The sequence below is a fragment of the Oncorhynchus clarkii genome, chromosome 25 (genome assembly GCF_045791955.1).
Source record: "Oncorhynchus clarkii lewisi isolate Uvic-CL-2024 chromosome 25, UVic_Ocla_1.0, whole genome shotgun sequence".
Taxonomy (NCBI): Eukaryota; Metazoa; Chordata; class Actinopteri; order Salmoniformes; family Salmonidae; genus Oncorhynchus; species Oncorhynchus clarkii.
The window spans coordinates 20,896,960-20,920,592 of record NC_092171.1 but is presented as its reverse complement, the minus strand read 5'-3'; the positions used below and the strand labels follow the sequence as shown (position 1 = coordinate 20,920,592).

The 23,633-nt window shown below is 45.5% G+C and overlaps 1 protein-coding gene across 2 annotated transcripts in view; it reads right to left on the bottom strand.

Annotated features, from left to right (window-relative positions):
* Positions 1-23,633, bottom strand: part of LOC139383919 (kinesin-like protein KIF26A) — a 100,502-nt gene that overhangs the window by 5,578 nt on the left and 71,291 nt on the right. The window contains exons 1-9 of one of the 2 annotated variants that reach the window (XM_071128531.1): positions 20,688-20,753; positions 13,271-13,463; positions 10,306-10,515; positions 9,819-9,912; positions 9,121-9,383; positions 8,079-8,262; positions 6,781-6,940; positions 4,423-4,585; positions 410-3,698 (exon numbers count right to left, since the gene is read on the bottom strand). In XM_071128531.1, the coding sequence (XP_070984632.1) occupies positions 410-3,698; positions 4,423-4,585; positions 6,781-6,940; positions 8,079-8,262; positions 9,121-9,383; positions 9,819-9,912; positions 10,306-10,515; positions 13,271-13,463; positions 20,688-20,704 (4,573 nt within the window). In that variant the 5' untranslated portion in view covers positions 20,705-20,753. Of the gene's footprint in view, positions 1-409; positions 3,699-4,422; positions 4,586-6,780; positions 6,941-8,078; positions 8,263-9,120; positions 9,384-9,818; positions 9,913-10,305; positions 10,516-13,270; positions 13,464-20,687; positions 20,754-23,633 lie in introns of those variants that run through there. The other variant, XM_071128530.1, reaches the window with a different exon arrangement.

The following is a 23,633-nucleotide window of genomic DNA, read 5'->3' as shown; positions in this document are numbered from 1 at the left end:
TGACACATCTAGTTAAAGTCAACAGCAGTGAACCTTGACCCTTAACAACCCTTAACTAGGGATTTTCTAAGCTGCTCTGTGCAAGAACACTGCTTTTCCAAAGCAATTAGGGGGAATTTATAGACGTGCTTTGTGACTTCTAGACAAGAGGCTTTTACAGAGACAGTTGGACATATGTCCTCCATTAATGACCTTCTCCATTATTTAACAAGTGGACTGTTTGACATCACATAGAGGCTTGTAAAAAAACATCAAAGACTGGACTTAAACAAGAAGGCTTGTAAGGACCTAAGTAATGCTTGGGATTTTATGGAACTTTCACATGTTTTTGATTCCCTAACAGTATGCGGTTGTACAGGATATTATCAGAGATGATGCATAATGATGTATACAGATTCAGAGCTCTTACCATTGCGTTTCTTCGGGGACTTTGAGGTCCTGGGGCGGCCTGAGGAAGACATCCCACTCTCGCTCATGGAGTCATGTGCAGAAGATGCACTGCCTGTGGCCTCGCTGTCACGGATCATGCTCTCATAACCACTGCTGCCCCCGCTGTGGTAGAAGAGGGCTGTTCGGCCCATGGCTGGGGGTAACTCTCCACTCAGAACACTGCTGTTGTCACTGCCGTGTCCACTGCTGTAGCGCTGCGGTCTCCTGGGGGCTGTGATCTTACTGTAGGGTGAGGGCAGCATGGCCACAGGGGACTTGTCATCACTCAGGTTCACCCCACTGTCATTACCACTATCAGAGTCCCCTGAGCCCCTCAGGTGTTTGCCTGATGTGCTGCCTGATGCCAGCTCACTGACCCGGCTGTTGGCTGCCCGCATGGCCTGCCTGGTGCCCATGATGGTGCCCCGGCCAGGCTTGCTGTTGACGGCTGCGGTGGCCCGAGGGGCAGAGGTCTTACCAGTTGGGGGGAGGTTGGCATTTAGGTTCCTGGTGGCTGGAGCTGCCAGGGACTTGGTGGAGGAGCTCAGGCCTTTAGAGTTGCTCGCTGACAACAAACGGGCCTTACTTCCATTGACCGCTCCTACCACTCTGGGGTTAACACTACCTTTGACCTGCCCAGGTTTACCTAGAGCACCTGTGGTGCAACATGGGGAAGGTGGGGAGGTAGCAATGGCAGAGCTGCTTGAGATGGGTAAACCAAATCTGGGAATTGGCCTGCTGGATATGCTGCTGCCCAGGCTGGCCCCACTGTTCTCTCGGCTGAGGGTGGGTTTGGAGCCCACCATGGACATGAGGTCACATCTCTCCAGAGACGTCTGACTGCCGTAATGCTTCTTTCCAGCATCCCCTCTGACCTTCAGGCTGGATGTGGCTTTGGCCGAGGTGTAGTCACCCTTGAGGCTGGATATTTTGAGGCTGTTGGAGTCTCCTCTGCAGCGGACCTCTAGCTCATCCTCTGACGCTGTCCCCCTGGTGAGTAAGGGCCTCCCTGCTTCTCCATACGCAGACTTTAAGGCACTTTGGTGCAGCAGGGTCTTGTTCTTCTGATCCAGACTGGATTTGCGCACTGGGGGGAGGGGAGGTGAGTTACCACCAGGTTTGGGGAGCATGCTGGATTTCTGCCCATTGGTCTTCCCATTTTTCCCCAGAGAGGAAAACTTGAGACTGTTGGTTGTAGCTGTGATGTCCTGGGTGGTGACCTTGGTCTCCGGGGAGGCATGGATGACAGGCACGGTGCCTAGGGTGGTGGCCCCTCGTCTGAGCTGAGGCATCTTGCTGGGGGACCCTGCTTTCTTGCTGGGCGACTTCTCACAGCCGTCCACCACCCTCTGGGCTGAGGTAGAGCCCTGCACCTTGGGCTGGAGAGGTACGCTGTTGCTGTTGAAAACACCAGCTTTTCGGCAGGGAATGCCACTCACTGGGGTTCTGGGGAGCTTGCTGGTGGCAGTGGCACTGGGGACTGGGAGCTGAGGTTCATAGTGGTTGTCAATGCGCTGCCAGGGGTCCTCCTGCTTGACTTCCTGTCTCTGTGGTTCATGACTGCTGCTGTTGCTGTTACTATGGGTGATGGATGAGGTAGGTTTAATTTTCCTGGGAAGACTGGAGTGGACTATGTAAGGGCCATGGGAGGGTTGTGAAGAGGAACTGAGAAAGTTCACTTTCGCTGTTTTGAATGGGAATCTGAGGGATCCTTTGGTTAAGTCGGGAGACGGAGGGCACTTTGTCAGGGACAGTTTGCTAGACGCTGCGCTGTCACTGTCTAGTTCAGAAAAGCTAAAGCCACTGTCATTCAGGGAGTTCTTGGTGTCCCTTGGGGATGATTCACAGTGAAACATACCCAGGGAATCCAGATACAAGGTGCCTTCTGGGCCGATGTGCTTAGTCTGTGGGAGGAAGACGTCTGCCGAGTGGGCCCCTTCACTCTCCAGAGTACAGACGCTGACCTCACTGAGCCAGGAGCTGATGGACGAGCCCCTGCTGCCCACACACACAAATGCGTCATCCTGTAAGGGGGTGTGCACCTCAATGTTGACTGCACTCCCCACAGTTGACGTGTAGGCGTCAAACTCATCGTTGATGCTGCTGATGATGCTGACGGGCCGGGAGCCGGAGGCCAGGGCCTGCAGGGAGCAGTCGCTGTTGAAGCTGATGATGCTGGAGGGCCGACCGTTGTCTATGATGCTGCCGATGGACAGCTCCTCCACCACAGTGAACACCAACTCATCCTCTCCGTTCAGCTCTACAGGCTGCTGCAGGGTCACCGTAGCCCGGAGGATGTCCCTGTCCAGGCACCTCTCTCTCAGGGTGGAGCGTAGCTGGCACACTTCTACTGGTCCCCTGGTCTGGGCTCTACCAAGAAAAGGGGAATCCCCAGACTCCCCCCGTTTCCCAGTCTGATGGCTCATTCCCACGGGCGGCATTCTAGTGGTGGACCTCTCCTCTGCCTCTCTGTTGCCTCTGTGTGAGTCTCTCTGCTGTGGGGGAGGGGGAGCAGGCTTGGGTAAGGGCTTCTTGTTGAAGTAGACCTTCTCCCGCACCACTGGCTCGGAGGCTGGCACCATGGCCACATCCTGTTCGATTGGGCTAGCCCGGCTCTCTGACATCATCACCTTCTCACCATCAGCACTCGTTCTGCACACGCTCTCTGAAACCCCTCTGGAATGTTCCAGTTTAGACTTTGAGGGGCTTACCTGGGGGCTGCTGGATGGCGGAGTGGCTACAGATTTAGGAGGAAGTTTGGGTGAGATATTATCCTGGGAGAAGGAGGCTTTAGTTACAGTCTTTAGGGAAGCTGAGCCAGGGCCTTCCTTTGCCTTGCTGTCCATCTGTGGGCTAGCCTGACTTCCCCTACCCTCTCCAACGAACGCTGTAGGCTCCTCGCTGCCGTCAATACATTCCAGGCGTTCCTGCAGCTCAGCAAACGTGTTGCACATGAAGAAGTGGTCTCTGTCCAGGGGGCCCTCTTTCCCAGAACGCTTCCTGTTCAGAGAGGGGATGATTGGAACAAAGGCAGGGGGGCCCTCGTTGTCACTCAGCTCCCTATCAGAGATGGCGGCGCCGCCCGGACCCACGTAGATGACGGTGTCGCAGGATTGCTCGCTGCTGGAAGAGTAGTCTGGGTCGCTGAGCAGGGAGGGCAAGTCCGGGTCCAGAGCTACCGTCCGGGGGTGGAAGGGTCTGAGGTGGGGCGGCCGACGGATCCTCCCCTCCTCGCAGGAACTCTCCCCTCCAGAGGAGCTGGATGCATACTGCAAGACAGCCAGAAACTTACAAAACAGTGTATATGGGATATGTGTAAAATGCTTAGTACAAGACTGCTACATAATTTGAATGTCTGCACGCGTCTTATATTCAAGATATAACATCATTACTTTAGACTTATTTAAACAGTCTTTATATCATTTTTCCGCATGTCTCTCTTTCAATTTATATTTAATTCAATCGTGTAATAATAAATCCCTTTTAAAATGGCCAGTCAATACATTTAAAGGTTAAAAGTGCACATCAATAGGCACACTGAAATTTATGTCAATAATATGAATTGGTGTGCGTGGAATGCATTATAATCACGCCGGAGACCAATGCAAAATAAATACATGATGTCGTTCCACCTAATTATCTGGAGTAATTATTTCCCTAATCCTTAGGCAGCCCTATTGATTACATGATTATGTGTTGAGAAGCCAAGAAAAACTAGCTCTGAATTATGGCACTAATAACCTTGCATTAACAGAGGTCCCGATTCATTTCATGCCATGAAATGGTGAACAATGCAACTTCTGTTAATAACACCACTGTAATACACTCTTGAGATCACTAAAAACGTATATAATTGTGAGAACCTATGCCTTTCCCTCATCAAAACAGTAAGTGCTGTGTTCATCGAAATATGCTCAAATAGAGAATACCCATGCGGCTATACCACTGTTTACGGCCTATGATACTGAAAGCTCTTCGAGTCGAGACACAGACCTTGGACTTCTTCTTCCTCATGCGGTGGATGCGTGAGGCCAGCTGGATGGTGGTGAGGGACTCAGCGTAGTTAGCAGAGGAGTCAGAGATGTGGGCGATCATGGTGGTTCTGCAGTTAATGTTCCCCAGCGACTCTCTCAGCAGCATCGTCAGTTTGCTGTCCCTAGAGATGATACGTTCACACACACCATTATTATCATTACTGCTCATGAAACGGCAGGATCTTTCAGTGCCTTATATCCCCGTCTGTGCTAATGACTAGCAAACAAACGTTAGTGTTGGTTGACATTCAACCAGTGTCCTTAACACGTAATATTAGTCTGCCAGAGACTCATTTCATATTCTTCAACTGTTATTTTCGGTTCTAACCTCTTAGTATATTTCCTTTACACTACAGGCTCTATTTTCGGCTGGCGGTAAGGAGGCACAATGTCAAATGCACGTTAGTTTGCAATTTTGTCATGTAAAAACTGGTGCACTGGCATTTTCCAGTCCTAACGCCAGGTTTGGTAATTTACCTGTCTACCCTCAGCTCACCTCCACTGTGGTGGGATGGCTGGCAATATGAGGCGTGTCCTTAAAAATACTTGCAAAAAGGACAATTTCATGCAGTGCTAAATGGGAAGTTAAGACTCTTAACGGTAAACACATCTGATAATGGCATGGATTTTGAGAGCAGAAGCGCAGCCTATCCAGTAGTACCCATAGTAGAGACATGTGCATTTTGTGAATCTTCTATTTAGAAACAAACTATTGGTTTCCCCCCAAAAAACTATTGGTTTCTGCCCAATACCCAATACTATTTTGAATGATTGCTGTTGGTTTAAAAAGTAGATGGGGGGGGGGGCCTCCCGGGTGGGGCAGTGGCTAAGGGCGCTGTACACCAGAGACTCTGGGTTCGCGCCCAGGCTCTGTCGTAACCGGCCGCGACCGGGAGGTCCGTGGGGCGACGCACAATTGGCCTAGCGTCGTCCGGGTTAGGGAGGGTTTGGCCGTTAGGGATATCCTTGTCTCATCGCACACCAGCGACTCCTGTGGCGGGCCGGGCACAGTGCGTGCTAACCAAGGTTGCCAGGTGCACAGTGTTTCCTCCGACACATTGTTGCGGCTGGCTTCCAGGTTGGATGCGCGCTGTGTTAAGAAGCAGTGCGGCTTGGTTGGGTTGTGTATCGGAGGACGCATGACTTTCAACCTTCGTCTGTCCCGAGCCCGTACGGGAGTTGTAGCTATGAGTTGTAGCTACTAACAATTGGATACCACGAAATTAGGGAGAAAAGTTTGAATGTGTGTAAAAACCCTCCATGGTCTAAGTTACGTTGTTATATGCCCACAGGGAGCAACTATGGTGCTGTAACTGTATTTAGACAGCCTATTTAAAACAATATATATTTTAGTTTTGATTAAAATTTGATAACAATTAGGCTATACACGGTCTTTTAGTCCTTATCAATAGCCTTGTGAATTTAATCTAGCTTATTTACTACATTTGGCATGTCCATGTCCAGACTGCAATTTACAGTAGGCCTAGCCCCTATATCAGTGTGAATACTATAGCATATGTTTAACAATGTATTTCTATATTGAAGCAATGCAACTAGAACATGTTCAACATATTTAGCAAATGTGGGGCAGGCTACTTAACAAACTAGACTATAACGGACTAACATTCCAATTGGAGTTGATGACAATGCAATACACAAGACCGTAAATACACAACTTGAAGCAACCACATATTTAGCCATGAAGCATGTTCTGATTGGCCAGTGAGGGGCCAAACCTTGACACACCCTTAACTGGTTTTCAGCAAAACCCACCGCCAGCAAATGTGCCTATAATTGTGGTGGTGAAAATAGCAGAAATATTTCTGACACACCCACGAACCTATAGTGCCACCGCCAGCACTTAGATTTACCATTGCGCTAGGTTTGGTAAAATAGAGCCCTCAGTATGCATTGCATTACCCAAATTAAATGTTATCTGTCTATTGACCTCATTTCTGATTCCATAGTGTAGCAAAATCCAGGCTGTATCACAACCGGCCGTGATTGGGAGTCCCATAAACCGAGCATAATTGGCTCAGCGTTGTTCGAGTTCAGCCAGTGTCGGCAGTCATTGTAAATAAGAATTTGTTCTTAACGGACTTGCCTAGTTAAGGTTAAATTAAATTTAAAAAACTACATGGCTGAGAATGATACATATCTTTAAATCTATAGCAAGCTAGATAAACACAGCCTTGATAGTGAAGGTAAATGTACATGAATAAACTTGTCTCAAACATTTTGATTACGTACTCGACTTCATACTTGACACTGGTTTTACATAATCAAGGTATAAAAAGTACAAAACTAGTTCCCCTACCTGTAAGGTACATGCTTGGCTCCATTGGCTAAAGCCATGATAACATTGCCCAGCGCGGTGAGAGACAGACACAGGCCTCCCCCTCCGTCTCTGCTCTTACTTAGCACCTTCTCACAGCTCCCCAGGTCTATAAGGTGCAGCCTGCTCCGTCCGCCCGACACTGTAGATGACACAGGAGGAAGAGCCAGGTGAGGTTATATCCCAGCACAGACACTCCCTCTGAAGGAAGACAGGGTTCCCACGTGCTGCTGCGCCATTTAGGCAGGAGTGGCACAGCCCAAACCAGACCAGACATGGCAGTCTGATTTATTCACAAGTAAGCCTTTCGGTCTGAAGTGATTCAAATCTGGGCTGAGATTGTCTCAGTTTAACAGACAGGTAATAAGGTTCCAGAAATGAAAGGATCTTGTTGTCACATGGATACAAAAACTAGTTTGGGGGGCTGTGCTATAAAATAAAAAATGAATACAGTAATTCAGTGTAGACGGAACATGAGCAGAATTTATCCAAATGTTATTCAGCAGCGAGGCAGCACATTGTAATGTAATGTAGGTCACTGATATGTTATTTCACATGATTGGGAGAAAATTACAGAGTTTCAGACTAGGCGGCGAACCATTAAACTCTTGTCAGCAATACTTAGAAATGGAGTGCTTGAAATAAAGGTCAAATTAAATGTAAAAAATCTGCGCGCACTCTCCCTCCGCTTAGCACAACACATGGCTGCAAGCAAGCCACTTTTTTTATATAGAGGCTAGTGCGCACCCATCCATAAACACTACAAATGAGAGGCTTCAGGTTTTTTATCCATTCAGAGTTATTCAGACTTTATCCACCATCTAGCCCAGTGTGGTGCAGTCACCTATGGCTATGGTGGTTACCTCTGGGAACACAGACACTTGAAGAACTATCATCAGCACCAGAACTGATGAGGGAAATTACATCTGCTACTTAACACTATCATTAAGGCATAACAAAGTCATCATCATTAAACTACTGTAGGTCATTAGTTTTACTCGATTAAGTCCATAATCAGCCAGTGAAATATTTTTTCTGTTCATGTGCAGCAATATGGTTCAGTGCATTTATCTCTTGCGGAAGAATCGAAAAGGTCAGAGCACTTGTTGAATCGAGTGAAATTATTAATAGAATAGCAGAATGATGAATGAAAATCAAACTATCACAGTCAAAGACACTAGGACACACAGAGTGACACTAGAGTTCAGAGAGAGCCTCACTTCATGTAGTACTGATAGATAGTATAGTAGTAATAGTGTTGTAGTAGTAGTTGTACTCACTGCCTCCCTTGCCGCTCTTCTCCATGCGGTACTGGTAGATGTGCAGTGTGAACAGCATATGAGAGTTGCGTCTCTCCTCTTCATCTGTGTCTGGCCTGCTGGTGCTGCGTGCTGCGATGGCTGCATCCAGGAAGAAGGCTGCCTTCTCTGCTGTGGGGGCGCGGAGCTCGCTCTGGTTCTGGAGCTGAGGGGGGGGGGTAAAAAAGATCAGGGGTAGAGAGAAGGAAAGAGCATGGAGTTGGAGAGTGAGGGAAAAGGGAACAGAGGAAGGAGAGAGGAAAAAGGAGAGAGTGAGAGAGGGGAGACAGTTAATTGGACCCAAGCACACATTTCTTGCCCATTAGATTGGGTCTCCGAGGCAATTATAGGGAAACAGATATGCACACAGAGGGAGGAGGATTAGGGGAGGTAATGGAGGAGCAGGGGGCAGGGGCACTTTCCTCCACACGGATGTGGTGGTGGATGGGTGTGGAGAGGGGGGCATCTAGTAGGGAGGCCACATCACGTGGTTACTAAGAGGAGGAGGAGCTGTGAGGATCTTCACAGGACTTCAGGCAGCCTTTGAAGTCACAGTCCACACAGAACCCCAAAAAACAACATCAGACGGCAACACCTGTCAGTGCCTTCAATCCCCCATCCCCCCAACTAGTCCCGTTGTGCTGCAGAGGACCAGAGCTAACACAGAGGTAATAGATGCTGATGGATGCTGACAGGGGAGTCAATAAAAAGGTATGGAAAAGACGTCGATATTGTGGATGTCTTTGGTGAAAATATAGAGCAGGGATTATTGAGATGGGTAAGGCAGGGCAATATGGGCTCAGAGTACACAGAGGAAAGACCTGGGAGATGAAAGAACTGACAATACAAAGGCCTAAATCTTTGGGGCAGACAGAGGTAGATGGCAGTGAGAATCAGATCAATACACAGACACTAATATATACCAGACAGAGAGAGAGAGAGACGGAGAGGGAGAGAAATGGAGAGGGAGAACAAAGAAAGGCAAGAAAACGGGCACATATCTAGACGCCTTTTTTCCCCTCACTTGAGTGCCACAGATGGGGTCCTCACGCAGGTAGACCCCTGGGGACTGTCCATCCTGCAGGCTTCCTATGGACACCTCAGACAGGAGGTCCTTCAGAGCCTCGTCCTTCCCACAGATCTCCACGGCAGACACGCGGACAGAGAAACGCGTGCCCGTCTTTTCCTTGCGCTCATTGATGAGCTTGAAGAGCCAGGAGATGGCGCAGGGCACAATGCCCAGGCTCTGGGTGGAGCCGTCTTTGCCAATCATGGTGAACGTCTTGCCTGGAGACGGAGGAGAGGGTGAGAGGAAAGGCGTATGGAGACATTAATATATAAGTAATACAGCCTGCTGCTCATGCTGTCTGGATTGGGTACAGTTGATTGGGAATCTACTGTCTCTATAATAACTTGTGAAGGGGGTGATTCAAGGAACAATCACTGTAGGATGAGCACAGTGGAGAACAAAAGGGAAAATGAAGCTTGTTTTGAGAAATGACAGCCCCTCAGACTGGGTGAAGAATCCAGGTCAATGGGTAAAATTAAAGACACCCCTCACCACCGTCTCTCACTAGCCCTTGCTCATCCAAACTCTATATTGTCTTCTCCTCAGCTCACTCCCGTGCACCACTAAACAATTTGTGAATGTGAACATCGAAGCAGGCTATGAAAAATAGTGTTTTTCTTTGCCTGATGAGGGGAGTAGAGGGGCTTACTTACCGAGCCTGACGTGGCCGAAGCAGAAGATGCAGCCGTCCGCACCATTCACCACGGACTGGATGACCTCAGACACCGTCCCTGAGCACACCTCCGCCTGACGGAGACAGAGAGGGAGAAACATAGAGAGTGTGTGAGAGAGAGCGATAGGGGGATTAGAGGGCAGAACAGAGTTGCCTGGCTGTTACTCAATCACCGTCAAGTAAACATGTCCTCAGTGTCTGGCCCTTCCACTTTGATCTTAATTTGGCCATGGTTCTACTAGACTGTAAGGTCTGGACTGGGAGAGGAGAGGTTAGATATAACTGGACTATGAAAGGAGAGCTTAGATATAAGTGGACTGAATTCAATTCATTCCCCAGACTTAAAAGCCCCAGCTGTTGAGGCCCATACTGGGAAGAATGCTCCCGACCCAAGAAAGGCATTTTTTCACTAAGTCCCTGGACTGCACCCAGCCAGCATACACAGTCTGCAACTGCTTGGTCCTTACTTGAGAGGCATCTTGGGTAAACACTGCGTCGAAAGCGAAGATCTTTGGGATGGCCACAGTGGCTCTCCTGTGCCCTGAATTGGTGTGGTCGTTGACTGAGGGGTCGTAAAGGGTCAACTGCTTCTTCCTGGGGTCCACCTTCAGGAAGGACATGGACTCGGACGAATCAGGAGCCTCCAGGGAGGGGCAGATACGCATCATCACTTTCACCTGCAACACCAGGAGAGGAGAGGGAAAGCGAGAGAACATAGATGTAAGTAAATATGGCAAATGTGTTAGCACACACATTAAAAACAGATATAACAGGCAGATAACATGGCACATTCAGTACACACAGCAACAGGAGACATGGGAGGAATTTGTAATGGAGAGAGAACAGAGTCAACACAAAGCCTAATGGTGTCAGTGTACGGTTGAGATTGTAAATCATAACAGTAATGACTGTGACTCTGAGCCGACCACCATGCTGAGGGATTATCCAACTAGCAGGCTGCTCTCTGGACCAAGAGCAACTCTGTAGCATTGAAACATATGGCCTCTCTCTCTCTCTGATCTGTTTGTATTGAGTCTAAACTTAGTCCATAGATTCTGTGTCGCTTCAGTTGTCACGATACACCATGATCCTAGCAGGATGGTATGTCACTGGTCGTGTTCAAGGTGTTGATTTAGCACACCTCTACTGTGACATCTCTCATCTAGTCTAATGTTGGAACTATGTTATGGCCATGACAAGTGGAGCTATTCTGCCAGCTGTGTCTGTTGGCACTTCCTGAACTGGAGAGAGCAGGTTTCATCTGCATAGGTGAAGCTGTGTGTGTGTGGTGTATGCGCGGGTTTTAATCTATGTCAGTCTCCCTGACTAAACCCCTCAAACAAATTCACACTTTTTATTCTGTGACAACCATTTATAAAGAACATGTAGGAGCGGATGATTCCTTTGATAAGAGAAACATCCTCACTCTGTCAACATTTTATTGTGAAAACTCAACCTTGACTATCTTGTAGTATGACAGACAGGAGACAAACATCTCTGTTGTCCGGCAGAGGAATGGATAATGGTGCTTCTCCTCGCTCTGAAAAATCCCTGAAAGCTCAGTGCGTTTCGGGTTTAGCATAATGGTAGTCAATCCACTGAACCAGTGTATTGGCACGCTCCCCCACTCCTTCATGGTTACAAACAGCTTGAGATTTAACAACCATACATTGATAAGGAGTTCAATCTGGGACAATAAAAATAACTAAAACTTCCGTCGCAAAAAAACCAAAATGACTATGATGCCTGTGAGAGGCTCTGTGGTATGAAGCAGCTGATTATAATTCTAACTGTTCCCCCACCTCCCCTTTCTGCAAAGGCAGCAAAACCTACACCTAAGTCTGGTCCTTTCATCCTCTGTGTGTCTCTCCTATGTCATTCGCAGCACGCCCACACAAAAGGCCTATTGTTCCCATGGCTTGTTTATAAATATTGCCACAGATCCTGGCTCCGGCACTAAGGAACAATGTGTGGTGGCGATTCCATTCTGCCACAGAGGGAATTCCTCTCCAGTGTTCCGGCAGCCAAGTGCAAACTCTCTTTGTGCTCCGTGGGGAGCTGTTATCGTGACTGACGTGTACATATGTTGAGCAAATTACATTTGCTATGACATTTAAACCGGGCTCCCATATATGACTGCTGAGCCAACCGGGTGAGGGAGCGATAGCTAACGTCTAGAGCTGCTATATTTACATTGGCAGAGATGTGATACCAGGGCCGGCGAGGATCGGCTGGAGCCGCTGCATTTTAACACCTCGGGCCTCTCTGCTAATGGCCCTGTTCCCCTATCTCTTGATCCCACCAAGAAATCCATTAGCTGGGATTTCCCCCAGCCACCCCTCTACATGTCCAAACCCTCCACAAAACACATTGAATGGCTGTAGTCTGGGTCAGCATTGACATCAACTCTTCATGGATGGATATGCGTGTCTTGAATAAATGCATAAGAAAACATCACAGCACCCATTCCCCTCATTGTTTCAGTCATTTCTTCAGAAATGCACACTGTAGATTAGGTGTAAAGGAGCTGGGATGAATTGTCTACCGCAGACAAAAGAATGTTGGCAACTCAAATCGTGTTGGCTGCGGTTCCTCAAACAAGCATTGTTTCACAGCAGTGAACTCTTGGTAGTCTGAACCAGGTGACTGCAAACTTCAAAAATGTCTGAGACACAATGACAGGTTGAGTTTCCCATAACAGTGTGCTTAATGAAGAGGAAACCTGGGGTTATAGACTCAGAACAATGCTGTAAACAAGCTGATTTCCCTTTTCAAAACAAGCCTATGGCTGTCACAGATGTCTAGCTCAGTGAATCAGGTGTAGGGAGAGGAAGCGTCTTAATAACGCCTGTCTTTTATGAAGTGAGATTTACAATATGGGACAAAATCTCAATGGCGTGGAAATTTGGCAGAGTAAGTAGCGACTTCCCAACCAGGTGGGATCTAATCTTGTTAGGGGACTTCTTCTACTCTATAAATACAGAATCTCAGTCCAGCAAACAATACCCAATAAACCCGAGAGGAAAGATGTGTTTATACAGCACTGACGCTAATGACAGACCAATCACCGACATCCAGCAGCTAGCAGAAATCCACTGTAATAATGTTTGCAAACTTTCAGCTTAAAGTGAATTTGATTGGATTTTTGTATTTTCTTTCCCTCACAAACTGTAGTCAATTCAGAGGGAGGAATGTGGCCCTAACAAACTGAATTCATGACATTCCAGCAGGCTTATCTGCCTGCATCTGTATGGACTGGACCAGACGACTGGCTGCCTATAGACTAATGTGTCGCCACTGTGCATTCTCCCATTTAAAATGTCAATCACTCATACATACTGTCTATGCGTGTATGTGGGTGTATGTGTGTGTATGTACAAACGTTTATGTGTCTGTGTGTATGTGTCTGTGTGTGTGCCTGTTGCTCCTTACCTTTCCCATCCCGGGGTTCTCCTTGACCTTTGAGACGGCGTGAAGCAGGCATGGTGGGGCGGGGGGCGGTGAGAGCTGCAGGGTGCCACTGAAGTTGGTGGGGTAGATGGAGGGCTGCTGGGCTCCGGAATGCAGCAGGGAGGGAGACTGGTGCTTCTTCCGCTTGGACGAGAGGTTCAGCTTCTGAGCTGCCCTGGGAGGAGCAAACACAAGAGTTTAGCCTAACTTCAAAAACATACAATTTAGCCAGCCATCTGTAATATGCTGGGCAGGAAGGAAGAAACTTCATAGGAGCCACCAGGCATCTCTTTCTTCCATAGTCGACTGGGAAAGCGCGCTCCCGACCCTCCTCCACTCCCAATGCTACCTCCCTTTCAACTCCCCACTTCCTACCTGGGGCCAAGGCTTTGTAAAACGCTTCAGTTCTTCACTTCAAAACAGCAACATAGAATTCTCAAACGCTTTAATTTCAGCACTCCAATTGCTCATGCACTGCTAAAGACACAATGAAGCCCAATTCTGCAGCAGGGGTTTGCAGGTGTCTACATAAGAAAAGCAGCCATTGACACCTGTGTTGTCAGTGGGCCAGCAGATGCTTGTCATGGTGCTAATGTACACTCAATTAATAAATGTATCTTCGTCAAACACGACACACCTGTCAGGAACATGACAGGTAAGGATGGCTGTGTCGCAGTTGTGCCGTACAGGTAAGGCTGTTGCAGTGATTGCAGTGCCACGGTAATCTCCTTCTATGCACTCTGGACATGCGTTTGTAGTACCTAACTTGCTTAACGACCTGCCGGTAACGGTCTGGTATTCAGTACTCTATTGTCCCTCTAACCACTCTGACGTCAATGCAAATGCAGTCGAAAATCACATCAAACACTGATCATCAAAACAGCACTATGTTTTTAAAACTCACCATTAGGCGACATTTTGTTACCTCACTGTGATGATCAGTTTGAAGAAAGAAGTTCAACAACGGGTTGCTTCAAAGCCAAACACAACAAAATGGACTGTGCTTTCTAAGGTGATTATTAACTCAAAGCATTTAAGATGTTGCATGTAGAACACCCATAAGCATATTAGAGCTTATGCATATGCTTATATGAGTCCGAACCCCCCCCCCCCACCCATATTAAAATAATGACTGTGTAATAGCCTACAGCATATTATGCACGGCAGAAAAACATATACAAAAATATCTAAAGGTGTCTTTGGAACATAATTGGTCTAGCCTATACTCCAAAATTAAACTAATTCTTGTAATCACCTTTGAGTGTGGACTGTATTATTATGCATATTGGATGGACTGGTTACCTTATGCTATACTCCTAACTTTCTATCCATGAGTCTGGGAGAGAACGTATAGGCCTAGGCGATGCTGTTGGTTCATTGATGTGCAGGGTGGCTTACAGAGTTAGCCTTCAGTTACAGCAAATTTTATATTTGATTTTGAATAGCCTAGTAATAGGCAATTTCTTATATTTTCATAATTAATTGGCTGATATTACCTTTAACTACAGAATATCTCACCACTGTGCGTTTACTTGGCACAGAGTTTGTGCAGAATATCACCTGTCGCGCAGCGAGGCTGCATTCTCCTCAAACAATGGTTGATGTGTGAAGTGAAATAAGTGTTCTTATAAACCCAGACATGTCTATATCCTGTGTGGTTGCCACTAAAACGACGACGATCCCAGCTGTTACAATATTATTTCTCAGCAACTCCGCTATAAAACCGGATTAGCCTACCCGGGATGATTTAAGAACGAACTGAGGAAAAGCAGTCTCCCATTCGCTATTTGAGTGCATATACAGTGGGGAGAACAAGTATTTGATACACTGCCGATTTTGCAGGTTTTCCTATTTACAAAGCATGTAGAGGTCTGTCTTTTTTATCATAGGTACACTTCAACTGTGAGAGACGGAATCTAAAACAAAAATCCAGAAAATCACATTGTATAATTTTTAAGTAATTACTTTATTTTCTTAACTCTTCTTGAACTGCACTGATGGTTAAGGGCTTGTAAGTAAGCATTTCACGGTAATGTCTACTCTTGTTGTATTCGGCGCATGTGAGAAATAAAGTTTGATTTGGTGAGGATGACGAGCACGCATATGAGCGTCCCTGAGACGGTTTCTGACCGTTTGGGCAGAAATTCTTCGATTGTGCAAACCTACAGTTTCATCAACTGTCCGAGTCTCTGGTCTCAGACGATCCCGCAGGTGAGAAGCCAGATGTGGAGGTCCTGGGTTGGCGTGGTTATATGTAGTCTGCAGTTGTATTGGATGTTCTGCCACATTCTCTAAAATGACGTTGGAGGCTTATGTTAGATAAATGAACATTCAATTATCTGGCAACAGGACATTCCTGCAGTCAGCATGCCAACTGTACACTACCTCAAATCTTGAGACATCTGTGGCATTGTGCTGTGAGACCAAACTGCACATTTTAGACATGTTCCCAGTACAAGGTGCACCTGTGTAATGATCATGCTGTTTAATCAGCTTCTTGATATGCCACACCTGTCAGGTGGATGGATTATCTTTCAAAGGAGAAACGCTCACTTACAGGGATGTGAACAAATTTGTGAACAAAATGAGAGAAACAAGCTTTTGGTGGGATATTTTATCACAGCTCATGAAACATGGGACCAACACATTTGACATATTATTAAAGACAAGATTAAATTGAGAATAGTCTGTTGGGTAAAATATGATCCTTTGATGAGAGAACAGCGTGTGCAGCCTGAGGCATGGAATAGAGCTAAAGCTTTTTGGGGACTTTTTTTGAATAGTCAATAGCCTACAGTCACACCATGCAGCTCATGTATGTTTTGATTTCTAAGACATTCTACGGTTTGTATTATTCACAACAAAATTTGCCAAATAACTCAATCTAGTGTATTATTACTTTTACGCTCAACATAGCCAATTCATATGCACACTCGCTCAGGAATAGGAAAAATATCCTTTATTTTATTCAGTTCAATTATATTATTTTTAGTATAGAATCATATAATATAAAATAATGGCAGTGAAACGTATCTTGTCTGCTAAATGAACTAGCCTACAGCATGGCGCATAGCCAGATAACATACAATAGACTGATTCACATTCTGTTCTTCTGAAATACATTTTCTTCATATCATGTTTCTTTAGATCTGCCTAAAATAAATGAGGGATTTATTGTGACGGTGTATATTAAATGGATTTATTGTGACGGTGTATATTAAATGGATTTATTGTGACGGTGTATATTAAATGGATTTATTGTGACGGTGTATATTAAATGGATTTATTGTGACGGTGTATATTAAATGGATTTATTGTGACGGTGTATATTAAATGGATTTATTGTGACGGTGTATATTAAATGGATTTATTGTGACGGTGTATATTAAATGGATTTATTGTGACGGTGTATATTAAATGGATTTATTGTGACGGTGTATATTAAATGGATTTATTGTGACGGTGTATATTAAATGGATTTATTGTGACGGTGTATATTAAATGGATTTATTGTGACGGTGTATATTAAATGGATTTATTGTGACGGTGTATATTAAATGGATTTATTGTGACGGTGTATATTAAATGGATTTATTGTGACGGTGTATATTAAATGGATTTATTGTGACGGTGTATATTAAATGGATTTATTGTGACGGTGTATATTAAATGGATTTATTGTGACGGTGTATATTAAATGGATTTATTGTGACGGTGTATATTAAATGGATTTATTGTGACGGTGTATATTAAATGGATTTATTGTGACGGTGTATATTAAATGGATTTATTGTGACGGTGTATATTAAATGGATTTATTGTGACGGTGTATATTAAATGGATTTATTGTGACGGTGTATATTAAATGGATTTATTGTGACGGTGTATATTAAATGGATTTATTGTGACGGTGTATATTAAATGGATTTATTGTGACGGTGTATATTAAATGGATTTATTGTGACGGTGTATATTAAATGGATTTATTGTGACGGTGTATATTAAATGGATTTATTGTGACGGTGTATATTAAATGGATTTATTGTGACGGTGTATATTAAATGGATTTATTGTGACGGTGTATATTAAATGGATTTATTGTGACGGTGTATATTAAATGGATTTATTGTGACGGTGTATATTAAATGGATTTATTGTGACGGTGTATATTAAATGGATTTATTGTGACGGTGTATATTAAATGGATTTATTGTGACGGTGTATATTAAATGGATTTATTGTGACGGTGTATATTAAATGGATTTATTGTGACGGTGTATATTAAATGGATTTATTGTGACGGTGTATATTAAATGGATTTATTGTGACGGTGTATATTAAATGGATTTATTGTGACGGTGTATATTAAATGGATTTATTGTGACGGTGTATATTAAATGGATTTATTGTGACGGTGTATATTAAATGGATTTATTGTGACGGTGTATATTAAATGGATTTATTGTGACGGTGTATATTAAATGGATTTATTGTGACGGTGTATATTAAATGGATTTATTGTGACGGTGTATATTAAATGGATTTATTGTGACGGTGTATATTAAATGGATTTATTTGACTTTTTAAAATGTAGATGTTCCAAAGGCACGCATCAGCGGCTTGTATGCATGAGGCCTGGAGATGCTAAACATGTTTATGTTAATGAACACTCATTTACCGTGAGACCTGCAGATATTTGCATGACAATAACCGACTGACAAAATGACCACCACAGCCCTACTTACAGGCAATGGAAAAGTGATTGTGACAAGAAACGTTTCATATTTCATATGTTACTCTGGTATAAAGATTGTTGGGGGCTCCTGATCATGTCCCATAGAATCAATGACTGATTCCAGAATCTCCCATTCACTGAGTCCTGTGATGGACAGATTTGGTGAGGAGAGTGAGAGAAATAGATCTCTCCTGGTACTGTGGACAAGTTAGACCCGAAGTCTCATTAAGTGGTTGTCTTTAAACAGTTCCGCTGTTCTGGCGTTTAGCAGGGCTCTCAAGGTAAGATCTAACTCTGTGATGACACTAATTAAAATCCACTGTCATCCTTCTCGCTCTCTCGGAGGCGGAGAGTGAACACTGGAGAAGAATAGATTGGCCAGCTGAGTGAGACGCACGCATTCCTTTCAGTCTTAACTCTTGCTGCTCGCAAGACAGTGCCAATATCTGACTGCAACTCTACCAGCTCTGTAACAGTCAGCCACACTTATAACAGCCAGTGATATGGCACCACTGTGTATCAGTTACCACCAAACTTAATCTTTAAAGTCAAGGTCAGAGTAAAGGAATACGCACAGGAAATTCCATGCGTTGAATGCTTTTCAGTCACACAGTTAAGAATCAGAGAGATGCAAGAGACAAAGAAGCCATTGTCAATAAGAGGGAGAGAGTGACAGAGAGAAATAAAGATGGTATGAGTGATGAAAAGAGGAGAAATGTGAAGAGGGAGGGTTACAGCTAGCGAGAGAGAGACAGTTCATGTGTGTCTCTCTCAGTGAGAGGCTGTAGCCTGAGAGCCCAGCATCCTGAGCTCATTAGTCCTGTTCTGGGCTCCTTCGGACAGGGTGGGCTGCTGCCAAAATATACCCCTCTCTACCCCCTGGAGTGACAGCCACACCCCTCCCCACCTTGCCCCCTCCCCAGTACAGCACGCCCCATGCAGCGACAGCCCAAGAGCACAATCAGGGAACACACCGCTGGCTGATGGAATAATTATTGCATCCAAGAGGGTTACAGGAGGAGGCTCTCCCCAGGGACCAGCCTGTGTATGATAGTATGAGGAAGAGAGTGTGAGGGAGAAAATGAGATGGAATAGATGAATGCGAGATGGTAAAAAATAAAGAGAAACTCGGCACATACAGTGTGTGTGTGCCATTTGGTGTGTGTGTGTGCTTGTGTACATGTCAGTCTGCACATTTCAGTCTGCACATGTATGAAAGGGAGGCTGCATTACACATTCATTGTTCAACAGAAAGTCTCTCTCTCTCTCAGATGAGTCACATTGAGATGCGATTGTAGAGATGCAAGGAATCTGCCAACATGACAAAGACACACAGCAACAAACAGCAAAATACAATTAACATTCGGATAGGAGTCATAGGTTCCCTTTTTTCGCTTTTTCCCCCTGTCCCTCTGGGAGCCCATACGGCATTGCAGGGTATGCCTGTAACCTTGAGGGTTAGAGCCAGTCACACAATGAGAAGAAAAGGCACGTGTGTCTGCTTGAAAGGCAAGAGAGTCAGGTTTGTATTCTGCTGTTCCGTCAGAGCCACTCAATGGGTGATAAGCAATAACAGTGAGTGCTCGCCTCTGTAACAACGCACACACACCCTAATGGGGAAATTAATTGCTTGTCACATGGCTTTCCCTCTCTTTCTATTTCCCCCTCACCTTCAATGGAACATGTGCAGGGAGGAGAGACTCAGATTCCCTCACACACTACAGCTTGCCCACCTGTTCAACACACATCTCCATACTAATGAAGGCATTTCAGTTCACACATCGTGGGTCTGAATGCATGCTCAGACACATTAACTGCATTTCAGTACACACACCGTGGGTCTGAATGCATGCTCAAACACATTAACTGCATTTCAGTACACACACCTTGGGTCTGAATGCATGCTCAAACATATTAACTGCATTTCAGTACACACACCGTGGGTCTGAATGCATGCTCAAACACATTAACTGCATTTCAGTACACACACCGTGGGTCTGAATGCATGCTAAAACACATGAACTGCATTTCAGTACACACACCTTGGGTCTGAATGCATGCTCAAACACATTAACTGCATTTCAGTACACACACTGTGGGTCTGAATGCATGCTCAAACACATTAACTGCATTTCAGTACACACACCGTGGGTCTGAATGCATGCTCAAACACATTAACTGCATTTCAGTACACACACATTGGGTCTGAATGCATGCTCAAACACATTAACTGCATTTCAGTACACACACACCGTGGGTCTGAATGCATGCTCAAGCACATTAACTGCATTTCAGTACACACACCGTGGGTCTGAATGCATGCTAAAACACATTAACTGCATTTCAGTACACACACCTTGGGTCTGAATGCATGCTCAAACACATTAACTGCATTTCAGTACACACACCTTGGGTCTGAATGCATGCTCAAACACATGAACTGCACTTCAGCGCAACACAGAAGAGGGAAGCAAGTTAGAGGATTATCAAGCAATACAGCACTATAAGTAGGAAGCAAACAACCTGCTTCAGTCTCTCTCAAATATTTTTTACAACATGCATGTCAAATTATGAAGGTTTAGTTCAAATACTACATTGTATTTGGGCACTATTGGACAATCTAATAAAAAGACAGTAGAAAAGACAGAGATAGAGAGTACTTACAGCTCTTTCCAATCCATTATCTAGTTAGTTGTCATAGTCAAAGAGCGCAAAAGTGTTCAAGCTCAACTTTAGGGTCCATGTCTCCATTTCCAAGGTTCTCCATTACTTTGGCATGAGAGAAGCAGAAAGAGGCGGGGCCGATCCCTTGCTGGGGCAAGGGGGGTCCTTTTTACTCTGATCACAATTATCGAGGGTTCCACTTGATTTCACAACGGTTTGTAAGGAGCAAAGGGGACGGGGTGGGCACCAACGTCATCCTAGCTGACTGGGAGAGGGGGGTGGATAGTAAAGAGGTCCCAGTGAGGAGGTCCAGGGGGTCCAGACAGGTGTTCAGGTTGAAGCGAGAGGAGAAGGCAGAGAAGAAGAGATCAGAGGGGAGAAAAGCACCTCTCTGTACTCTGTACATATTCCAGTGAAACAAACACCTGTTCTGTGTCCGCGTCTGTGTTCTGTGTCCACGCCTCTCCAAAGTTCAGTCTCAGTTCAGAGATCCAATACCTCCAATAGAAGCAGATTCTCCAGCACTTTGGCAAGATGTTCTTACTCCTATCTCTCTCTAATTCACTCTCATTTTCTGTCCTTTTCTTTTTCAGCCTCTTCTTTTCTGCCCTCTTCTCTTTTAGCCTCTCCTTTTCTGCCCTCTTCTCTTTTAGCCTCTCCTTTTCTGCCCTCTTCTCTTTTAGCCTCTCCTTTTCTGCCCTCTTCTCTTTTAGCCTCTCCTTTTCTGCCCTCTTCTCTTTCAGCCTCTCCTTTTCTGCCCTCTTCTCTTTCAGCCTCTCCTTTTCTGCCCTCTTCTCTTTCAGCCTCTCCTTTTTTACCTTCTCCTTTTTCTTCCCTTTCACTTCTCACCTCGCTCTTCATCCAACTGGTTTGTGTTTATTTCTTCCCTCTGTTACTCCCTCCCATCCATGCTGTTACATCTCTGCCGTGTGGCTGTAGCAGGGAGTCCTGGTGGCTGTGTCCTTCCCTGTGCCCCGTGCCTCTGGTTGTGGGGATGAGGGGGCGGCAGCAGTCAGAGACATCCAGGAGGGGGAGAGAGAACCAGTGTGGAGCCTGGGCTAGGAGGGCTTCAGGGGAATGGGGAGAATTCCTGCTCCCGTTCCGGCTCTCAATCCTGCTCCTGCTGCCGGAGAAATGCTGGCAGCTGTCCTGCCGTGTCTCTCTCTCCTTTCCTCTCTCCCTCTCTCTCCTGCGCCCTCTCGCTCTCTCTTCTCAGCCCAGCCCCTTTTCCCTCCGACAGCCATACGAGGTGTCAGCACTCTACTGCTGGCTGCTCGCGGTGTTATCGGCAAGTGCTCTCGCTCTCTTTCTCCACACACTGACACAAGCGTGCGCACACACACACACACACACACACACACACACACACACACACACACACACACACACACACACACACACACACACACACACACACACACACACACACACACAATGAATACTTAATGCATAAATGAACGCTCTCTACTTTTGCCTATCCAAGACTTCAAACAGATTTGGTTAGTATGCCTACAGCACATGCATGTGTGTGCCTGTCTGTCTGTCTGTGTGTTTTTGTTTTACTATCCTTGTGGGTACCAGAAGTCCTCACAAGGATAGTAAAACAAGGACAATTCAGAGACAAGGAAAAATGCTATTTTAGACTTAGGGGTTAGGTTTAGGGTTAGGGTTACAATTACGGTTAGGCTTACAATTAAAGTTGGGGTTAGGGGTTACGGTTAGGTTTAGATGTTTGGGTTAGGTATAGTTTTAGGGTTAGGGTTTTGGGGTTACGGTTAGGCTTAAGTTTAGGGTTATGGTTAGGTTAGGTCAAGGGTTAAGGTTAGATTTAGGGAAAATAGGATTTTGGATGGAAATCAATTATTTGGTCCACACAAGGGTAGCAATACAAAACTGTGTGTGTGTGTGTGTGTGTGTGTGTGTGTGTGTGTGTGTGTGTGTGTGTGTTTCTTTGTCTTTAGCTGAGAATGTAATTAGTTAGATGAATGAGATAATGTCATTAATTATAAGGAGTGACACATAGATAAGAAGCGAGATACTTAAGTGTGTGAAGACGGATAGACCATTGAATCAGATGCTGGCTGAGCGATGCTATGACTCAATGGAAAGAGGGAGGGGAGGAGGACAGACAATGAACAGATGAGAGGCAGATTTATGCTGGGCAGACAGAGACCGAGAGGACACTCAATCTGGTCAAGGGGAAAAGGGGGAAAGCGTGTATGAATGGGCGAAGCTAGTATGACAGTGGCCTGTATTTCCATGACTGCCAATTTACCAGAAGGTAAAAGCTCTCCTCTGGTCTTGTTTAAAAGTCAGTCTGATTTCCACACCATTAGGGTGAGCAGAGTGGCTCTGCAATTCAGCAGACAAATACAGTCACTACAGAGCTTTCCCACTGACACATTGCCCCATCTGAGCTACAATGGATTCTGGTTTCTGGATTCTGGAGGCACAAAACAAGCTACACGGTCCCCCATAATGCAAACAAAATTCAGTATAGAGTGACTTAGTTCACATATGATACCTTGGATGTTTTTGAAGGGCAGTGATATGGAAAACCCCACCGACCCCTGGCCACCTCCTACCTACAGATCCACTGACCCCCTTCAGAACAAGACTGACAGCGATCAAAACTAATGTGGGCATTGGTCATCGTGACAACTTTGGTGAGGGGGGAGGCGTGGACATAGAACAGGTGTTTGTTTCACTGGAATATGTGAAATGTCAACCACTTGAAGAATTGGGGAATCCCTACTGTTGACCAATCACCGACAAAAGGGTGTAGACTTCGTCTACCGACTTCGGCTTGCCTCAAGAAAAATTGTTGTGCGCACGAACAGCCGAAAAGCCCTTGCCGAAGACCAAAACGTTGTCATAATATATGCATGCGGACTCCTTTAAACCCATTGGGATCAGGCTCGGTGTGGTTTCATGTGTACATCAAAA